We start from the raw sequence: 19,758 nt of genomic DNA on the forward strand, positions 1-19,758 counted from the left end.
CCTCCAAAATGTAAATCTAACTTTTCCCTTCGGGCATCCTCCCATCATACTAGGAGATCTCACGAGCAGTGCACACCCTCCTCCCGTAGATTCAAAAGGCACTTAAAAATACCCGGGGGCGATACATGACGCTCGTCTCTTTCTGTTCTTGCTGGCATTATTAGAGCAGGCCTCATGCCTTCGCTGCACTACACACCATAGTTCATGTAGTTTACCGGGGGAAAGCTGGACATGGAGCACAGTGATGCATTGGTTCTTAATCTGTGTGACACAGAACCACTGGCAAGAGGAGGAATTCGATTCAAGTCAAGCTTCTGCTGGGAAGCTTTTGGACCTGGCATTAATGTGGGTGTACCACCCACCTAGACCAGACCAGGCGTCCCCACTCCATAAAAAACCCCAAAGTGATTAAATATCTGTGGGATGCACTGGAACAGATTTCACATCTGGTCCACAGAGGCCCCTCCCCTCAACCCATGGGACCCAAAGGCCCCTACTAACTAACAACTTCCTACTGCCAGACACTTCAGGACACCCTCAGAAGGCCCATGTCCATTCACCGATGAGTCCAAATTGTTTACAAATGCCTCGAAATGCAATGAAATGGTTTGCAATATCCGAATATTTCTTTGTTAAGTACTTCTCCATTGACCTGGTTAGTTGATAAGAGGAAGTAGGAGACAAGAGGGCACAGAGAGGACAAATGTCCCAAGATCTACTTATTGGAGTAGAGAGCAAAGGCTCGTGACCTCAGCATCTAGAAAAAAAGAAAAAAAATCCTCGCAACTGCCTCGTGTTTGTCCTTTCTTTCAGCAAAAGATAAAGACTAGAGATGACGATCAGAGGCAGGAAACACGCGCAGTCCGTCCAGCCCAGCCGTCACACAACACACACCGACACGATTGGTCTCGACGCACGTCAGTAGCGTCTGCCGGGGCGGGAGCAGGAGAACCGAGCCAGCGTTCTAGTTTTCCCCTCTCACACACAGATGCTGCCACTGCTGCTGCTGCTTCAGTGTCACGGCGTCTATCAGTAATAGCACAGTCAAAACAACCACACCGAGGAGCAGCCGGGGAAAATCTACATCACAGTTCCTGCTTTTCGGGTCCAGCGCGCGCGGCATGTGGCACCAACTCCGCTTCAGCTTCCGATAAAGGCGTCCTTTCGTCAACCTTTTTTTCTTCTTCTTCTTCTTCTTTTGCTCGTCATTTACGACCTCTTAAATAGGTGCTATTGTCTCGCTCACCTCTCGCGCAGCTGGCACGCCGTCTCCGCCTGCGCTCGAGCTCGAGCTCTCCGTTGCGGTCGTCCATCCGCTCAGGCGGTCGTGGCATGTTGGTAAACAGAATCGGATCCCGCCGGCAAGGACTCCCTCTGGTGCATTGATGCACCCGTTTCAGTGGTGTAACGGTGAGCAGTCATTTTTTTTCTAATGTGACAATGGTGTTTCGCTAGGCCTCTGAGATGTAATGCCTTGTTATTTCAATAAACATTACAGACCGAACCGCTCCAGTGTCTCCTCGAGACACGGCGTGGAGAGATGTATGTTAAATTCCTGCCCGTGCTGCTCCATTTGTGCTTAACAATGAGTGTAAAGTGTATGCAGCTTTCATGTTTTAAAATCCAGTTTATAAGCAGCATATAACATGCAAGTAATCTGTATAAAAACGCCATTTAAATGGTTATTTATACCTAAACTGACTTCCTCCTGGGGCCACCAATAAGTGGAAGTACACATGATAAGTACACATGATATTAAATGGCAGACAAACTTCTCATAGAAGTACTTTGTTTACTTGTACGTCTACATAAATGGCATTATTACTTTTGGAATAATTCATTGACTTCATTTACAGGAAACCGTAAATCAGTTATTATTATTATTTTTCAGGCCAAAATGACTGAAACCCTCTCAAGTTATGATTTGGATTTGTTGTATTTGTTGCAACGTATGCTCACACATATTTATATTTATTCTAAATCTGGCAGATCGGTGCAATAAACCTAAACATAAGAATAAGCAAGATAATCTTTGGCCAAATAAGATGTGAGATTTGAATACATCTATTACTTGTGAGGGGCCTTTTTTCCCCAATTTCCAGCGTTTAACTGACACAATTATTTATGAAGAACATGATCAATAATGAAGTAATGATTAGCTGCGTCTCTTGTGGTTACACTGTGTGATTAATTGTGTTTGTGTACTGCCTATAAATGATAAAAAGCGAGGTTGGTTTGTTTAATTTCATGTCGTGTTAGTTCATTAGTTAATATTTGTCTGGAGTGTTAGATTAGAAGGCTGCTTGATTCATAGAAACCTTGATTTCAAGTCTGAAGTGATTCTACAGAAGGCTGGTCATTCAAATCTCCTGTCTCAGTCATCTTGTTAAGCAGCCTCTCACTCGCACCCTTTGACCAATCGTCTCCGAAAGGCGTAAAGTCTGAACAACTTGTCTGTCGTGTTTGAAAGTGCTCAAAGTGACCGAGTCACGCTTAGGGCAAAACGACTCTCTTCACTGCGGCGAAATGATGTTTCTGCGCCTCATTGTCGCGGTGAGACCCGGCGGAGCTGATGGATTGACGTTCTTTTCCTACTGACTTGGCTTGTTTGAATGCAGCAGCCTCCTCCGTGGACTATTTGTGGCGTGCAGACTAGAACAATTACTCCCTTTGTGCTGTGCAACTCCCCCTTGCTATTCATAGTACACGCGCACAAACACCGCCACATTCTGCTAGAAAAATGAAGGAGTATCAGGCAGCCACGGCTCAGCGTCTGCTCTGCGTGTCAGAATATCTCTGAATCGTGGCTGTTTGTCTCTGTGCTTATGCGTCGATACGTGTGATAATGCTTTCGTGCATGTGATGGGGAGTTCAGGGCCCAACCTACTTTCTTCTCGGGAGCAGCAGCGGCGGCAGCCGTGCAGGCAGGCCTGAGTGTTTCCCCCCATGTAAAGTGCTGAATATTTGATGGGAAGTTCTGTCTTGAGTGCACGCAGAAGCAGCTTTGTGTGAACACGGCGTATATAGGACAAAACCCCACCAGGCATCTCATAGGAGCTGTCAGGGAAACTATAATCGAGGCATTTTACAGCTCTGTCAAATCACAGAGGGACTTTCCTGTCTTTTCGAACAACAACGCGAGAATCTCCCCGGCTTAGATTTTCTGCGTCCTCAAAACGAGAACTTTTTGCGAGCTAGCCTTCGTCTCTCTCTCTCTTTTTTTATTTTTTTATTTTTTTACTGCATCTGCTACTCTTGGCGCCATGGCAACGGGGCGCCTCACGAGAGCGCCAATATATAGGTCAGTGGTCATCCACGGCTCCACCCAGAGCAAAACATCACATGCAGACGTTTGATTTCCACGCATGCAAAAGTGGAGGAGGACAACGTGAGCGGCCATTGTCACAGACAGTCGGGACACGACGGACGCACACAAACACTTGAATACAAATGACCCAGATTTAGACCGGGGAGTCTGTAGCAGCTTCACAGGTGATTTGTGCCATCAGCTGCGCAGTGACATGAACACGGGAACAGACATATACCCCCCCCCCTTCTCTGTCTCGTGCTGTGTGTGTCTCTTTGTCTGCTGATGATCTCTGAAAACCAGATTGTTCGACATATGTGAAGATGAAAATTGGGTCAGCGTGCTCGCCTGTTTGCATGTTCACATCCTCACGTGTGTCCAGCCACGGCGGTGGACACTGAGGTCACATCCTCAGTGATATTCTGGAATATAGAGGATGTAACGCAGTCTGCATTTTACTGTGATGCACATGCTACATACGTTTGTTTTCGAAATACCCAAACATTTGACTGTTTTGGTCGGGAAAGTCGGGAATTATCTTTCCCAGTATCACCGATTCTGCTTGACGTGTATTAGGAAGTGTAACAATAGGAAAGGCCAAAGCATCGTCTGTACTTCCAGTGTTGTTTAGAAAAAAAAAAAACACTTCAGCGTGAGAAAAAAACATCTAGTGCACAAGTTCTATCAGGAAACAGCACTTAAAAGCTCAAAAGTACTTCCATCGTACAGAACATCGACCTCTGTGACTCACATATTATAAAATGGCAGTTTGATGTTTAAGTGCTTTTATACGAGTGAGTGAGCGACATTTCACAGCAGTAGGTGTTCCTGGCGAGGCAAGTTTATAACTAGTTTATTTTCAAGATGCAAGAAAATATATGTGTCTGTCCGTACATCAGTGTGAGAGTGACAGTCACAGAAAACAAAAACGGATGCACCAGCACTGTTAATAGCTGGGGTTGTGGTCATAAGTATATCGTATGGTGCGATTTATTTAGAGTAATACTGTATGAAGGGAAAGACACATTAAAAACGGCATGTACCATCTTATTACAATGGCCGAGCTGGACAGTTTTATGTGGTAAAAAGAACAATAGAATAAAATGAAAACTATTTATTTAATAGGATGTGAAATTATAGCCAAACATCATCAGTTTGGTTGTAGTTGTTTTTAGCCCGGAGGAAGGACTGCAAGAATAATCTGAAGGGTAAAAACTGAAAAACTGAAGATAAATAGTAGAGAAGGGAAGAAGAAAAAGAATGAGGGCTGATACACAATTTCAATTTTGTGCATTTTCAAGAACAGTTACCTACTTTGTTAAGCGTGCTGGTCTTTAAACTATACACAGGTGTGGAGGTGTGACTTGTTTTAGGGTAAAAAACTAAAAAAAATCATTTAAAAAAGACAAATTTTTAAAAAAAAAATTGAGTTTATTTACACACGAAAAGTTATTAACGACGAAGATGCTACTACCTTTGTGGGGGAGCCCGTCCACACAGAGGGGGTTCCCAGCCCCTTTTTCTTCATTACACATTGTTTTTTCCCACTCAATAATCTGTTTTTTTTGTTTTACCTACATTGTTTGGTTTGTGAGGCCCTGGCTGCAGATCCAGGGTCGGGCTCAGATTTCGATATCTGTAACAACAGTCAGCCTCTCGCCGAGCGGACAGGTGTAACTTGAACTCGAAGCTGTTGACGAGCCTTGATTAATAGAGATTCCTAATGGAGAATCTCTACTCGCTCATCGCGAGTGGGAACCTAGAGGCGGGAAGTATTGATCTTCCCACACTGCATTTTCCAGTGTGAGGCGGGAGACGTGTGAGATAGAAATGTCAGAGGGTTACGTTGGCTGAAGGATGGATTTAAAAAAAAAAAAAAAAGGTGCCGCGGTGAAAACAATACGAGTAAAGGCCTTCATTCATCTGTCTGTCCAGCTCTTTATTAATCCATACATCCTCCTGTTTGTCCATCCATCGACCAATCTCTCTGTTGTCCATTTATCAAACCAATCTGTCTGTGAACCCATCTATCTGTCAAACCATCCATTCCTCCATCTACCTGCATGTTTGTCTGTCTGTCCTTCCATTAATATGTCCATACATCCACCTGTCCATGCTGTTTGTCATCAGTCTGTCATTCATCCTGCAATCCATTCACCTGTCCAACGATTTAGTCGTCCATTCACCTATTCATCCAAATATTTACCTCCATCCATCATAATACAGTACAATACATCTCGTCACCCAGTCCACCCTGTCCACCCTGTCCATCTACTAATTGGTTTGTCCAGCTGTCCATACAGCTGTTTTTCCCTCCATCATCATCCTTCTGTCTGTCCATTCAATATTCATCCATCCAGCCATACTTTCATCTTTCCATCTATCCTTCAGCTGGTTTATATCACACATTAATCTATCTGATCAACTCTTTCTCTATTTGTCCATCCATCCATCACAATACAATACATCTAGTCACCCAACTCTCTGTCTATGTACTAATTGGTTTGTCCAGCTGTCCATCCAGCTTTTTTTACCTCCATCATCATCCTTCTGTCTGTCCATTCAATATCCATCCATCCATCAGTCTATCTCAGGACGAGTGACCACAGACTGTCAACACATTTACACCTATAGGAGGAAGGTGATAAACTTGTCTCTGGTGAAGCCCTTGAGTGTGAGGTGTCTCGTAGTACAGTTGTTCCTCGGCGATTAGCTCGCCGCCGAGTGTCCCATAAGGCTGAGTGTTTCTCCATTAAACAATACACAAGCCGGTTTCACTGATTACCCGCTCGTCTCCGGGTGACGGCGTGATAATCAGCGGCCGCTGGAGTGTTTGATTTAAACGAAAAAACCTGCCGACTCCCGCGGCCTTCAGCGCTGTTCCCGTTCTAATCTGGACGAGTTCGTATCAGCAGAAAGCGGCGATGAGCCCCGGCGCTAGCTCTGATTCACTATCGCTCACTAGGTTGGCGTGACCCTGATCTCACAAAGATTCCTCTCACGCGGACTCATTACTCACACAGGCTACTAGTGTGTTATCTAATTTAAGAGTTTCTCTACTATAGTTTTTCCTTGGATTTCCTCTTTTACAGTCCGAGAATTTTCAGATTTTTGTAGATTTTTATTTTTTTCCTGCTTTATAAATGCAAGAGTTGTACGCTCCACGATTGTAATACACTGCAAAGCTTTTATATCAGTTGTTCATTTAAATTTTGATCTTGTTTTAAATATAGTTTCCCACTCTGAGATTAAGAGGTTTTTAAAACTGGTGAACAATTTTTTTACTAACTGCCTCAAGAAATAAAATGGACTTACTACTCCTTGAATTGTTTCCAACCTTATTCACATCCAAAATTGGACTTATTATAAATGACATTTATTTTTTTGGTTGTCGGTAGCGGTTGCGTAAATAATCCCTTTCTCCAATTCTCTGCTTTTACTGTCTTTATGCCATTTTTAATCCTAATGCATTTATTCAGAACAACCTAATAATCAGGGTTCAACTGTCACTAAAAGTTAATCCACACCCTCCAACCAGTCAGAGTCCGGAGCAGACTGAATCCATGGCCTAAAAGATAGTAAGCACGTCCCATTTAGCACTGTAAAAAAAGGACTCCAACAACAACCCGCTTAATGTCATGCTACATTTGTTCTTCCACCTCTCTACCTCCGGCCTTGACTGCAGACAGCAGCGTTGCAGCGGTGATATATTTCATGGTAAAACAAACATGGAAGGAGTGTAGCGTAGTAGGAAGAAAGGGGCGGACAAAGGAGCGCACCTTTAATGGTTTGATGTTGCTGCACTCATGTGCTTTAAGTCATAAAATAGATTTTTAAGAGTTTCGGTTCAACAAATGGGCAAATCAAATGTTTCCATCCGTGGCTTTTTCTGGCCGCGTCCAGTGCAGTGCTTTTAAAACTACGCTGAATTAGTTATCAGACGAGGACGTGTGTTGAGAGGTTGCCAGGATACCGTATTAAGACTGTTTTACGTGTTTAAGTATGTAAAAAGAAGAAACTCTTTTGCCATCACAGTGCTCGCTTGTGTATGTGCATGCTGAGTGTAAAGCCTCGGTTTCTGGCTTCCATTAGAGGCGGACACAGCTGCAGGTCTGACTCTCAGCTGCCGATTAACATCAGAGTACTTTAAACAGAAATGTGCTGCCTTTGGTTTGGTCAGGACATTTCCATCTATATCTATTTACAGCTGTACTCTTCCTGTAAATGTGTCTTTTAAAGTTTCTGTTTCCCTTTTGCTTAGGGTGCTTCTGTGGCCTTGGCCTGGTTTACTCCAACAAGTCGTGCACCATGCCGCCCATCACCTTCCAGGACCTGCCTCTCAACATCTACATGGTCATCTTTGGGACAGGCATCTTTGTCTTCATCCTGAGTCTCATCTTCTGCTGTTACTTCATCAGGTGAGGGCCTACAGAAAAGAGAAACATTTGATTAAAACATTAAGCTAAGCAAAACGCATCGCTAAAGGCGTTGCAACACAGGAAGAATCTGCTCGCTGACGAAACGTATCAAAGGGAAAGTACTTGATAGCCACTGAGGTCCTAAGTCACTCTGTGGTTAGATTTTGCTTACGCTCACTGCTCTCTGGCCACAGGAACTACTTAATTCAGACTTGCAGAGCACAACCTTGTAATTTGAATTCACACTTTGTGTGTGACTTGTCTCCAGTCTCAGTTTGATTGTTTTGATCTTCACACATGAACAGCTGATCAGCTCAGACCATAGGCATGTCCAGTCCAAGAGTTGATTTTTATGTTTTTGTTTTTAAAATGATTATCTATAATAAAATTGCAAAAAATCAGCACAATAGTAGAAATGATGCGGTTTAAACATAACATTTTAACGAGGAAATGTAGCTCCCCCGCCTTCCCTTTTGCATTGCAGTGGTATGATCCACCCCTCTCATTTACCCCTCCCTCCCCCCACAAAGTGCACCTTAGGTTTGGCTTTTTATCTCCTGTGAATTATCAAACTTAGATCACATTTATTTACTTAATAACACATTACAGTCATTAGCAGCAGCCGTTGTTGTTCAGTAGCTAGCTGACGTTTTTTTTAACTAATAGTGCAGATTGTCAATCCACCACTGTCCTCAGTTTAGATTGGAACTGTTGTTAAGCTTTTAGTAGGCATATGTGTTGATGTTAAAGCCAAAGTGTAAGACTAATACTGCCTGTAAGCTAAACATACTTGGCTGAGAAGGACCACGGGCCAAAGCAGACGCCAGCACCCAGCTGTGATGTTCACTGAGAAGGAGATGATAGAGAGTCAAGCATGGAAAAAGTAATTGACAGATTTGCCTCCTCAAGTTGAGGCTGCATAGACTGGAGTCTGCAGTCCAAACGGAGAGACAAAGGACAGGGTCAGTGCGTTTACATGCAGAGCTTAATCGAGCTATGCTCAAAATTCGACTTTCTCTCTACAGTCCTTGTCCCAGTTTACGTGCAGTGCAAGAAAATCGAATAACTGTTCTCCTCTTCCACACTAGGTGGCGATAAGTGTCTTTTCAGCAGGTTAATACCACATTAATATGGCCCGATTTCCGGGTTGACCTATTACGTGATATAATAAACTAGAGTCGTTCATGCAGCAGACTGGCATATCAAACAACAAGCAGATGGATAATACTACATGTTTTAATCTTGTACGTAATGTTCGCGCTACTTCTGGTGCAGGTAAGATTGCGCTATCCCTCAGACGGCTCCGTTTCTCTTCTTCTTCTTCTGCGATCGGCTTTCTTGGACGTTTTTGTTCCGAGGTCACGCGTCAGCGCAGCGGTCGTGGAGCATGCTCACACGCATTATCCGGTTGAAAACTCCGATTCCAATCGCATTATCCGGGTATCTCAATCGGACAATGAGAACTACGATTTTAATCGAAGTAACGTGTTTAAATGCACTTAAGTTCTCCTGTTATAGTCCAATTAAGGCAATAATTCGTTTTTTTCACGTGCATGTAAACGCACTGAATGATGTTGTCTCTTTGGGTGGGGGTGAGGGTGGAGGGGGTGCCCTCTAAAGCTGTCACCCTCGAACCGCCCCTGGCTCAAACTAGTTGATAACTGTTAGTACAGTTGTGAAGTTATAAAGTGGTCAAAATTTGACCTGGGATCACAAACAAAATTCAAGAAAATCCATTCACTTCCCGAAAAAAACAAAAAAAAACAAATGTCAACTTCATGTTGGAGCCACAGGGAAAGGCAGCCGATCAATAAAGTCTACAGGATTCATCCTCTAGGCTCCACAGACGCGTGGAGCAAAGTGACGGACTGGCATTGATTTTGCAATCTCCGAAATAAAATAAATAAATAAGCCCTCCACAGCGGGGACATAATGTGTGCAGCTGAGAAACACAGCAAAGGGTGGGGAGGTGGTAGGAACAGGGTGACCTCTCCTACTGTCAACTGTGAACTCCCTGATGAGCCGAGAGGACATTTGTGCCTGAAAGACGGGATATGAGGCAACAGGAAGCCGCCCGTCACAATGTGCGAGGACAGCAGTGAGGAAAACTCTGCTCAGAATAAACACGGCCTGAATAGCACACAGCGGGAGGAGGCGCAAAAAAAAAAAAAAAAAAAAAAAAAAGTCATCACACATGAAGGTCTGCAGCCTACATAACCTCATCAGGAAACGACGACACCTGCACCAGGATTTGTTTGTGATCTTGAGCCCTTGTTGGATGACTCAGTCTCTTGTATTTGGAAATGACCTGACATCTCACAATGTGGTGTGCTATTTCTGGACTTGCATATGAATTTAAAATTGCCGTCCAAATTGTCATAAGAATACCCGAGAGTTTTAAGAAGTCTGCGCACGTCGGCTGGCAACATGCAGAGCCGGCGGAGCGTCTGGGAAATACAAATGCACGTCAGCAGCAGTGTTATCCAACAGGTATGGGCCATTTTTGGCTCACTCTTGTGCATATCCGTTGCTGTGTAGCTCATTCTTTTCTTATAAGTGGATATAGCTGAATGCCAGTGAAATAAATCAACCACTTACGGCAGCTAACATATGAAAACAAAGTCTTAAAGTTCATTCTTGACGTCATCGAAAAAATGATGTTTGCATAAATTCTATTAGTAGCATCTCTGGGGCTTTTTAGTAATGTTATTCATGAGTGAAAAATATACTTTGTTGGATATTTTACAGCTGTTAAATAGATGAATATCTCACTCTTTGGTTCATTTTGCAGTTCTGGGGCTTTGCTTGAACATGGTTAACACAGCTTTCAAAGCTGTCTTGCCTCAAATCTCCACCTATTCACTGCTTAATGAATAGCGTGTACATTTATCCGGTATATCGTGCCCTTAAAAAAATGCTTCCTTCAAACTCACAATGAAATGCAGTTCATTTTGTAATTACATAAAATGCAAAATAATCATGATTTAGTTTAAGAAATACAGCTCTTGTGCTCATTATAAGGTAAATCATATGCGTGTGGGCCGATAAATGAACTTTGCATTGATTCTGGCTCACGTTAGCCTTGAAAAAGCCACTAACTCTCCTCTACAGATGAAGAAAACATGAAGATGGAGTGGACTGAGGTTAATTTATTGTGAACATCCACCTTTAAGCTAATGGGAGTATTAAGTCCTTAAATCAGGGGTCTTCAATGTTTTTTGTGATAAGGACCCCCAAACTGATGGAGAGACTAAGTAGGGACCCCATACTTACTATATGTGTTCTATATTAAACTCGGCCTAGTGCTATTTAAAAGTATACATTATTATTATAATTTTTCATTCAATATTGAGCTATTCAAATAATACACAGATTCAAATACTCTTTTTTTATTTTAAAAATGTGCAACAGTGGGGTGTTCGTGCAACTGCTGTAAACAAACATACCTGACCGGTACACACAATTGATAGACAAAAAAAATAATTGACAGATTCAAGTTTTAATTTTACCTGGGGACTGAATAGATTCTCTTGGCCAATAGTGGGGAATCTGACAAGAGTCAGCGTGTAATATCCAGCCTTGTGATTGGCTCAGAAGTGACAGGGGGCGGGGCTTAGATTGACGGGTCTAGTGTGGCGCTGTGCTGTTGACTGAAAGATAATGTCTTCTACTAAAATATGTTGGACTCATGATGTAGTATTTAAAGAAATTTAAATTTGTGGGGGATTTTAAAAATATATATATATATATAAAATGTCCAATCAGCCAAAGATTTTTCGACCCCCTAGGGGTCGTCACAATTAATTCAGGGATTATGTTTGGACTTCTTACAAACAAGCTTCAGCAGATGTTTTAAAAGATAGAGTAAGTTTTGAATATTTTACCCCTTCACTGCAATAAAGAAAAACGAAAGGTTTGTTGGTATGAAATATTTACAGCAGCATCCATTAATTATACAGCTAGAACACGTCTCAGTTTTTGGTGGACGTGTGCGACAGCTGCACTCCCGGGTTCTCCGCTAACCTGAGCATCTTCAGAGAAAGCTCGAATCCTTCCTGCTCCTCCTGAAGAGGTTGCCTGTGAATCATAACCAGTGAGTCACTTCCTTTGGCTCCATTAACATGCTGGAGGTAGTCTTGGGTAGGAGTGTGATTGTGAATTCATTTATAGGCCGGGTGATTCATCAGATGAATACTGAGTGATGAATGCCATTCTCTTCTGGGGGCAGGTTGCCTATTATCTCTCAGACAGACTCTGGATCCAGTGTGTCAGGGAGTTTGTTATGTTTGTACAGTTTGAACATGGACCCGACAGCGAGGTGACTCAAAGTCTGACTCTGTTTATTTATGTAATGATCCCTTCTTAAATTATTCCTGACAAAAAAATAATTAAAATAAAATGAAACCAAGTGGTTGAATTTTGCTAACGATCTTAGCGCTGTCACACTGACAACGTAGGCCGATGTATTACAGTACCTGCAATCTGCAAGGGTGAAAATACCAGCAACAGCACACTCCAAAAATATCCCATCATTAATTACACCCAAATCTCCTCCAACAGCGCTGGGTTTGTATTCAGTAGCAGAGCAGCTAGTCAGACAGATATTATGAGGTCCACAAGGTGCAAGGGGGAAAAAGCTGCTGGCGTTTTTATCCAGACAACACAAAGACTGAACAGAGACAGAGTATTTAGCCATCTGAGCGGCTTTCCCCAAATAAAGACACTGACTCATTTTAATTTACCGTCAGTGATCCTTGAGAAATCCCCCGAGGGCTCTAATTTTAAAGATGAAAGAAACAACAGTAATTATTTAAGGCTTCCCACCGTTGTTAATTAGGAGGCCGGTTACTGAGACGCAGCTTTACATCAAGTTTAACTACGGTCTAGAAAATACAACCGAGTGTGTGACTGCACAAAACTCCCGCAGAACCATGAACCTGGAAACTGACACTGTCTCGTTCATACAAGAGGACAGATGAGAGCGCAGTCAGCGGCTCATCGGTTAAATCTCCGAAAGAAAGAACAAAGGAGCAAAATACAGTTTAGAGTGACATTAATTTTTAATGATGGACAGACACTCACTGCAATCAATTAATAAATTGACTGGTATAAAAATAATTGGAGCTCTAACCACAGGAGTCTGTGGGTGTTACACAAATTATAAATTATAAATGTTAAAGTCTTAAACAAATGAATCATAACATGCAGCACGAGAGTGAAATAGCAAATGAAATGAGCGTCGTTTGCTATTACAAGTAAAAATCCAAATGCATTTTAGAGTTCATTTCGCTCTTTCCTTTTACATTAAATTTAACCCTTTTCATTGGACAAAATTTAAAGTGTGGCTGAACACTGGGAAGTTGTGCTTCCTGGGAAAAAGAGCTGCGATCACGGTAATGACGACCCACCACTGATGTTAACAGGAATTTGTTGGTAAAAACGAGGTTAGTTATACCCTTGAGATGTCACAAAGTTCTTCCAGACAAAAGCACAACTTCCCAGTGAATTTTGACTGTGGCGCAAACCACTGTGAGTTACGGTAATTCAAAAACCACATGCTTTAACGAGCCGCCAACGCCACATTAGGTTCTAAAGGGTAAACATTCTGAGTGTATAAGAAGGTTATAGAATATTCTTTGACAAATTAAATTGTCTTTACGCATTTCTTTTTCCCCTTTAAGTTTTAAAAATCATAAAATCCCCAAAACATGTTTTTATTTTAGATAAGTATTCACCACTTAATAATAATGAAAAATGGTTTCTAATTATTCGAGGGGCCACTCAGGCCCCATGTAAATCAAGCCAAGTGTGCTTTGTTAAAAATAGAGAGGACAATCAAATGATTGATGGCTGAGATATTTAGTCTGGTCTGATGATCAGTATGGGTTCACAGGTACTTGTGCTGGCACAGTTACAAATGAAGGAAATTAGCCAACGAATCTGATCTGAAAGCCACGCAGCACTGATAGTTTTTCTATTTATGTAATTCCCAGCACATAGTACCAAAAAAAAACATTAAAAAAAGGCAATAATTGAATAAAATACGAAAACCATCAATCATTCATTCATTAATTTAGTCCTGGTCCTGGAGTGATACAGTTATGATTAGACTATGAGACATACAAACAAGCTCCTTCGCTACATCCTCCGACTCTGGGAACCTTCAGCAGACTGGAGCCTTTTCCACTACGCTTGTCCTGGATTCTGCCTTTGTTTCCACCGTCCTCTGGGAGTTCAATTTCTGAACCCTTGCAGCGCTAAACCATATTCCAGGTGCAACAGAATAGTTCACAGCAACAGCTTCACAAAGCGTACATGGATGAAGACTTTTTAAAGGTCACACTTATCGCCTTTTTACGTACAGCCTTTCCCAGACTGAAAAAAAATCTTCAAAGGGTCAAAGAAGCTCAAGGTTAAAGGACAGAATATTTACTCTATTTACTTCCTTGGCTAAAACAAGCTGTTCCAAATCACAAAAATCTTCACTATATAAAACAAAAAGGTAGTATGTGTGTACAAACTCGTTCAAATGATGAACAAAATACAGTTTTTCTTAACAAACACACAGTTTCGCGGGTGGTTTCAGTTTCACGGGTGGTTTTTGATGCTATGGGACAGAAATCAAATTTCTAAGAAGAAACTACTTCACATACAGTGATTTTTTTTTTTTTTTTTTATGGGGATTTCTGTCCATGCAGGTAAATTCCTACCCAATAGCTGTAGTGACACATTGAAATCTCCCCCTTTCACCCACTTCACATAATTTTCCAGGCATGGGAAACCTCAACATATGTAAAACGTGTATCCTCACATTGTTCATGTGGAAGATTGTTTGCTGCGATCAGGGTAAACAATAAACCAAATGACAAAAACAATGAAGAACTGTCACTTCCTCCATTTAAGCGTTGACTCATGGGTTTTTTTCTCCTTTTTTTAAAAAAATTATTTAGCCTGATCTGATCAAAAATAAACACTGATTTGCATCTACATTGCGTTTAGTTTCAGGCCTAAATCGTCACAGTGAAGGAAACTTGAGTCTAAGTTTAGTCGTACAAAAACATGAGGCCAAAAATAACCTGGCCTGAGCAGACACAGCTCGCCAAGTGATAACGATCTCCTCTCCATTGTTGATTTTGGGGTGGTGCAGCGATTCAAAGAGGCAACGTTCTCATTAGCAGTGTTTGTGTACATGTGTGCGCGAGTTTGTGCTTCACAAGTAGTTACATGATTGCTCAAGTGAACGATGTGTTTGTGTGTGTGTGTGTGTGTGTGTGTGTGTGAGGAGGAAGATGTGGATGTGTAGCTGTTGGAATAGGGCAGTTCATTATCAAAGAAAAAGACCCACAATTACGCTGCTTCAGTTACACACAGCCCCATAATTAAACCGCACAACGTCAGCATTCGCCCGAGTCCAACGACCTGCACTTAAAGTCAGATTAGAATAAATACGATCACCCTCATAGCTTCATAACCAAGAGGGCGAGGGGTTCAAAGCCCACTGACATTCATATTCTACTAATTTATTCTAATGGAGTTTGGCTGAAAATACTGTAATACTTTTGTCAACTAGATTTAAGCCCAGCCTGAAACATTAAAATTATGCTCACATCTTAGTGTGTCAATAATAATCATCTACTGTCTTGCTGAATAGTTTTATAGTGTTACTTCATGTGTTGTGACGAACATTCAGAGGCTGAGTGGAGGATTTTAGCGTCTTTCACCTCATTGTATTGGGTTTAATCATGTAAAACAAACAAAAAAAAAGTATTGTTTTTGTTCACGTTTATCTTAATATCTTGTGTTAATAAAACTCTACTCGTGCCAAAAGTATCAACTGGCTCATCAAAAGGATTCAGCATTTAGGAGTTGATAAAAACCAAAATAAAAGTATAACAAGCATTAAACGAGCACTTCCTCCTGAGATCGGTCAGTGCTACACGTACTGACTGTTAATCAGGGGCTGAGTACATACAGCGTTTCATATAAACTATATGTTTATGCAAATAAGCATCGTAAATGTGTTGTTTGCAATTTCCCCTGAGCGAGAGGGAGTTTACATTTAAAGCTGTGAATGTGTGGAACAATCGGCGTCCGTTTGTCTTATAAAATACCATTCATTATGTGACAGGTTTATTATTAACGTCGCTTTCATGTGCAAATACAACTTTATCATTGCACAGTTTTACAAAGAAATCCCGTTTTCATGTGGAAATTTTATCATCTCCATGTTGATTAGTAAGAACTGCTGTTATTTAAATGTAGTGCAGTGCAACACTTGAGTTGATGTGTTTTTCCTCTGACATAAAACATTCAGTGTGAGATTTTTTTTTATTTTTTTTAAAGGCACATTTTTACATTTAAGTATTTTTTCTGCTACTGAAGCACTTGTTCTTTCTGGAAACAAAAAAAAAAGTCCATGCACAGCAGGGGGTTAATTGAATGTTACACAAATTGTAAAAGTTGTTTTTTTTCCTCTTCTCGCCTACAGCAAATTACGACACCAAGCCCAGAGCGAGCGGTTTGGATACAGAGAGGTAAGACTGGGGTTAATACTTAGCAGCACGTTGTCAAATGTATCTCTTTAAAAAAAATATATACATATATGTGTGTGTTTCTTTTCTCGCCACAGGTAGTTTTAAAAGGAGATCCCAAAAAGTTGAGTCTTCACGGGGTAAGGATGAGATTTATTTCTGCTCCCGCTAAAAGCCACGCGACGCTGTAATTATTTCACCTAATGACTGGTCCCCTTCCCCGCTCTCTCCCTCCGTCCTGTCTGTCACTCACGCAGCAGACGTGTGCCGTTTGTCTGGAGGACTTCAAAGTGAAAGACGAGCTGGGGGTGTTGCCATGCCAACATGCCTTCCACAGGAAGTGAGTAGAGGACACTCGTTTTTCTGCTTCACACCTGATTGTTAGAATGAAAAGTCAGTGGTTGAGACGGTCCTCCGGGTTGAGCTCTCGTCTCGCAGTTTATTCCGACTGAGCATCGGAGCGGAGAGAAAACAGCCCATTTTATTGTTCTATTACTATTCATCCCTGCAGGCTCAGGAAGCACGTCTGTATCCTTCTGATGTTTTTAGGTGTCTAAAATGGGAATACTGTGTTTATTGAATAAGAACATTTCCTGGACTGGATCCTATGGGAGTCTTAAAACCAGGAGGCTTATTTAAAAGAGGAGTCCAACGCTGGGTACGAGCCAGCAGCCAGTAGGTTTATCACTAAATGCATGTAACATCTTAAAAGCTGAAGGCAGCTGGACTTCAAAAAGCCACAGTAAGTTGTTTGTCAGTGTAAAGACTGAAAACAGGAGTGGCTCGCTGTGTTCCTTCCACCTAGGCCTTCAGTGCCCTCCAGCCTTATTCAAAACACCTCTTAATACGATCGCTATGGAAACCATCAACATCATACGGACGCACAATAAAACAGGACATTGCATCGTAGACGGGTATCTCATAGATACCCGTCTAGATCAATCCATTCATAAAGTAAGTAACTATAATTCATTTTACTCACCAGAAGTGTTTAGAGTTCTCCTCGAAGTCTGCCGTGAAAATGTCTTTTTAAGAAGATCTGCAACCAAATCGATAACCTTAAACGGAGCCGCTCTCTGACCCTCCAGTCAGAGGATGTGAAAACGCTGAGGCTGCTGTAGGCCACAGAGAAGGCCTACGACTACCAACTTTAAGTGTGACTGGTTAAAGAAAGTGTTTCAAGCTTCAGCCACCTGCAGTTTTAATTGTGAAGCCTCAGGCAGATTCATTTGACTCCGGCGACACATGGAGACTGAAATATGATTGGATGAAAGCTGTAATGTAAAGTTACACTGCCAGAAGCACCATGGCTGAGAGACAGGCAGGCCGTAAAATTAAAATTAGAGGCTATTAAGAATAATAATAATTAAGATGAATGGGAAAATATTACAGCCTAAAACAGTGATTTGGATAAAGTTTAGGCTTTGATGCCCCACTACTGGAAAACGGTGAAAACTATTAGCCTCAGGCTAACACAGTGCCCCTACAAGCACCTCTAAAACTCAAAAGCGAACATGTCTTGTTAGTTTAATCGGCGCAAATCTCAAACTGTGCTCAACTAAAGTGTATCATTTCACATCCAGGATGCAGATAATATCTGTGGTCGTTAGTTATCACTCTGATACGACCAGCACAGACTCCAGGACGAACCCACATCCAGTTCAGATAATGTTTCTGTAAAAACACTGCTTACATGCAAATGGAGGCAGCATCACATTTCAGCAGTGATTGTTGCTTTTAAGTTACACACTTCACCCACACAGGCATGGGTCAAGGGTATTGGTGAAAAAAAAACGATGAAGCGCTGATGAAACGCTTAAAGTTCATCCTTTCTCCTTCATTTCTTAGGTGTCTGGTGAAGTGGCTGGAGGTCCGCTGCGTCTGCCCCATGTGTAACAAACCCATCGCTGGCCCCCCCGAGCAGCACCACAGCATAGGGACTCTGCTGGATGAACTGGTGTAGCCTCTCAAACCGCTGCCAGCCTGGGAGGGACGCCCCGGCGCCCCGGGCCAAACTGGCTGCTGTAATTTTAGCGACCATCAGGAGGAGAGACACGCAGCTTTGCTGTTTAAAACAACAGCGAAGATGATAGTAAGTTGGGGGGTAACCTAGTTACCACCCAGAGGAAGACTCTGAAGGATGATGTTGCCTAGCAACGATCCCAGTGATGGCAACACGACACCTCGTGGTGTCTGCGAGATTATCTTCAGCCACCCACACATAACTCCACCACTCTTCTTTCAAGACCCCCCCCACCACCCCCACCACCCCATCCTCCTCCTGTTCCTTCACATCTTCTCCCGGTGCCTCGGGCGGGGTTAACGGCAGCACTACTGAAGTGGAGAGGAGACGGTTTTCTCACAGATATGCAGACGAACGGGGTGCAGACGGGTGACAGCGCTCAGCAGGTGGCACTCGTGCCCTCTGAGCGTCCATGAGCGCTGCATGTCAGGGTGGGCACAGGCATGAAATCGTACCCGTGCTGGCCAGGATCACTGAAACCAGATGCCAGCTGAGTCCGAGTATTGTCTGTCAGAGGCAAAGATTTGAGACGGAGCCACACAACATCCCAAGCTGTAGCATCAGGTCATCTTTTTAGTGTTTGTTAAAAAAAAAACTGGAACAACAAAGCTCTCTAGAAACAACAAGACCTGAAGATAATAAATAATACTGTAGTATTATAAGACGCAGATTATTTTTTGATGATGTGTAAAATCCACACTGGTGCCCACCCCTGCATTGACATCATGACGTTAGTGCTGTACATGCTCCAGTTGTTTGTTTTTTTTCCACTGGGTTGTGTTATTGTTCAGGCATGCTTTTGTGTTAAATTAGATGGAAGGAACCAGCACATCCTGCCTCTCACTGTAACAGTTCGGTTGAAACATGTTGAAGATTCCTTTTTTAGATATTGCACTTTGAATTCACACAAAAAAGGAACCGCCTCATTCCCTTGTAAGATGTTTAGGCTGAGGTTCACACACAGCCACGGTGGGTCCGTTGTTTTCAGGTGTGGTGAATCTTTTATAAAACTCCATGAGGCATTAGAGCTGAGCGATAAAGGGAGTAGCAGCCGCTCAGGCGGTTTCAGCGTTTCTCTGTGAATTCATCCAGCAATCAACTAAATCTCTCTTTTATACGCAGCATTTTTTTTTTGTTTTTTTTTGTGAAACTGTTGCTGTTGGTTCTGTTTTTCATTCCCCAGCCGTGTGTGTTTTGTGTGATTTACAGCGATTCTGATCTGAAAGCGAAACACTGCCTAAATTGAGCACAAAACTCACCAAGCACATTGTCCAGAGGCAGCAGGCACCTGCACTGTAATTTAAACGTCCATGTGCCAAGAAACGAGAAAAAAAAAAAAAAAGGAACAGTTGATGCTGTTGCATTTTTCACACAAAATTCTGGCCACATTCCACATTTTGTAAGTCAACAGATGTAAATAACTTGAAACAATAATAAATACAGTTGTCTGTTTGCTCAGCCTCATGTTCATTTCTTTAC

General features: G+C 42.2%; 1 protein-coding gene across 2 annotated transcripts; it reads left to right on the forward strand.

The window, feature by feature from the left end:
- Positions 1 to 896: 896 nt before the first annotated feature.
- On the forward strand, positions 897 to 19,732 carry rnf122 (ring finger protein 122). Of its 2 annotated transcripts, none has more exons than XM_047592460.1 (6): positions 897 to 1,410; positions 7,569 to 7,725; positions 16,214 to 16,259; positions 16,355 to 16,396; positions 16,517 to 16,596; positions 18,105 to 19,732. In XM_047592460.1, the coding sequence occupies exons 1-6, from the start codon at positions 1,386 to 1,388 to the stop codon at positions 18,217 to 18,219; spliced, it is 465 nt and encodes a 154-aa protein (XP_047448416.1). In that variant the 5' UTR covers positions 897 to 1,385; the 3' UTR covers positions 18,220 to 19,732. The 2 variants fall into 2 exon arrangements, with proteins under 2 accessions (XP_047448416.1, XP_047448415.1); XM_047592459.1 differs by having other exon boundaries at positions 904 to 1,410; positions 16,514 to 16,596.
- Positions 19,733 to 19,758: the final 26 nt, after the last annotated feature.

This window comes from Mugil cephalus, chromosome 8 (genome assembly GCF_022458985.1).
Source record: "Mugil cephalus isolate CIBA_MC_2020 chromosome 8, CIBA_Mcephalus_1.1, whole genome shotgun sequence".
Lineage (NCBI taxonomy): Eukaryota > Metazoa > Chordata > Actinopteri > Mugiliformes > Mugilidae > Mugil > Mugil cephalus.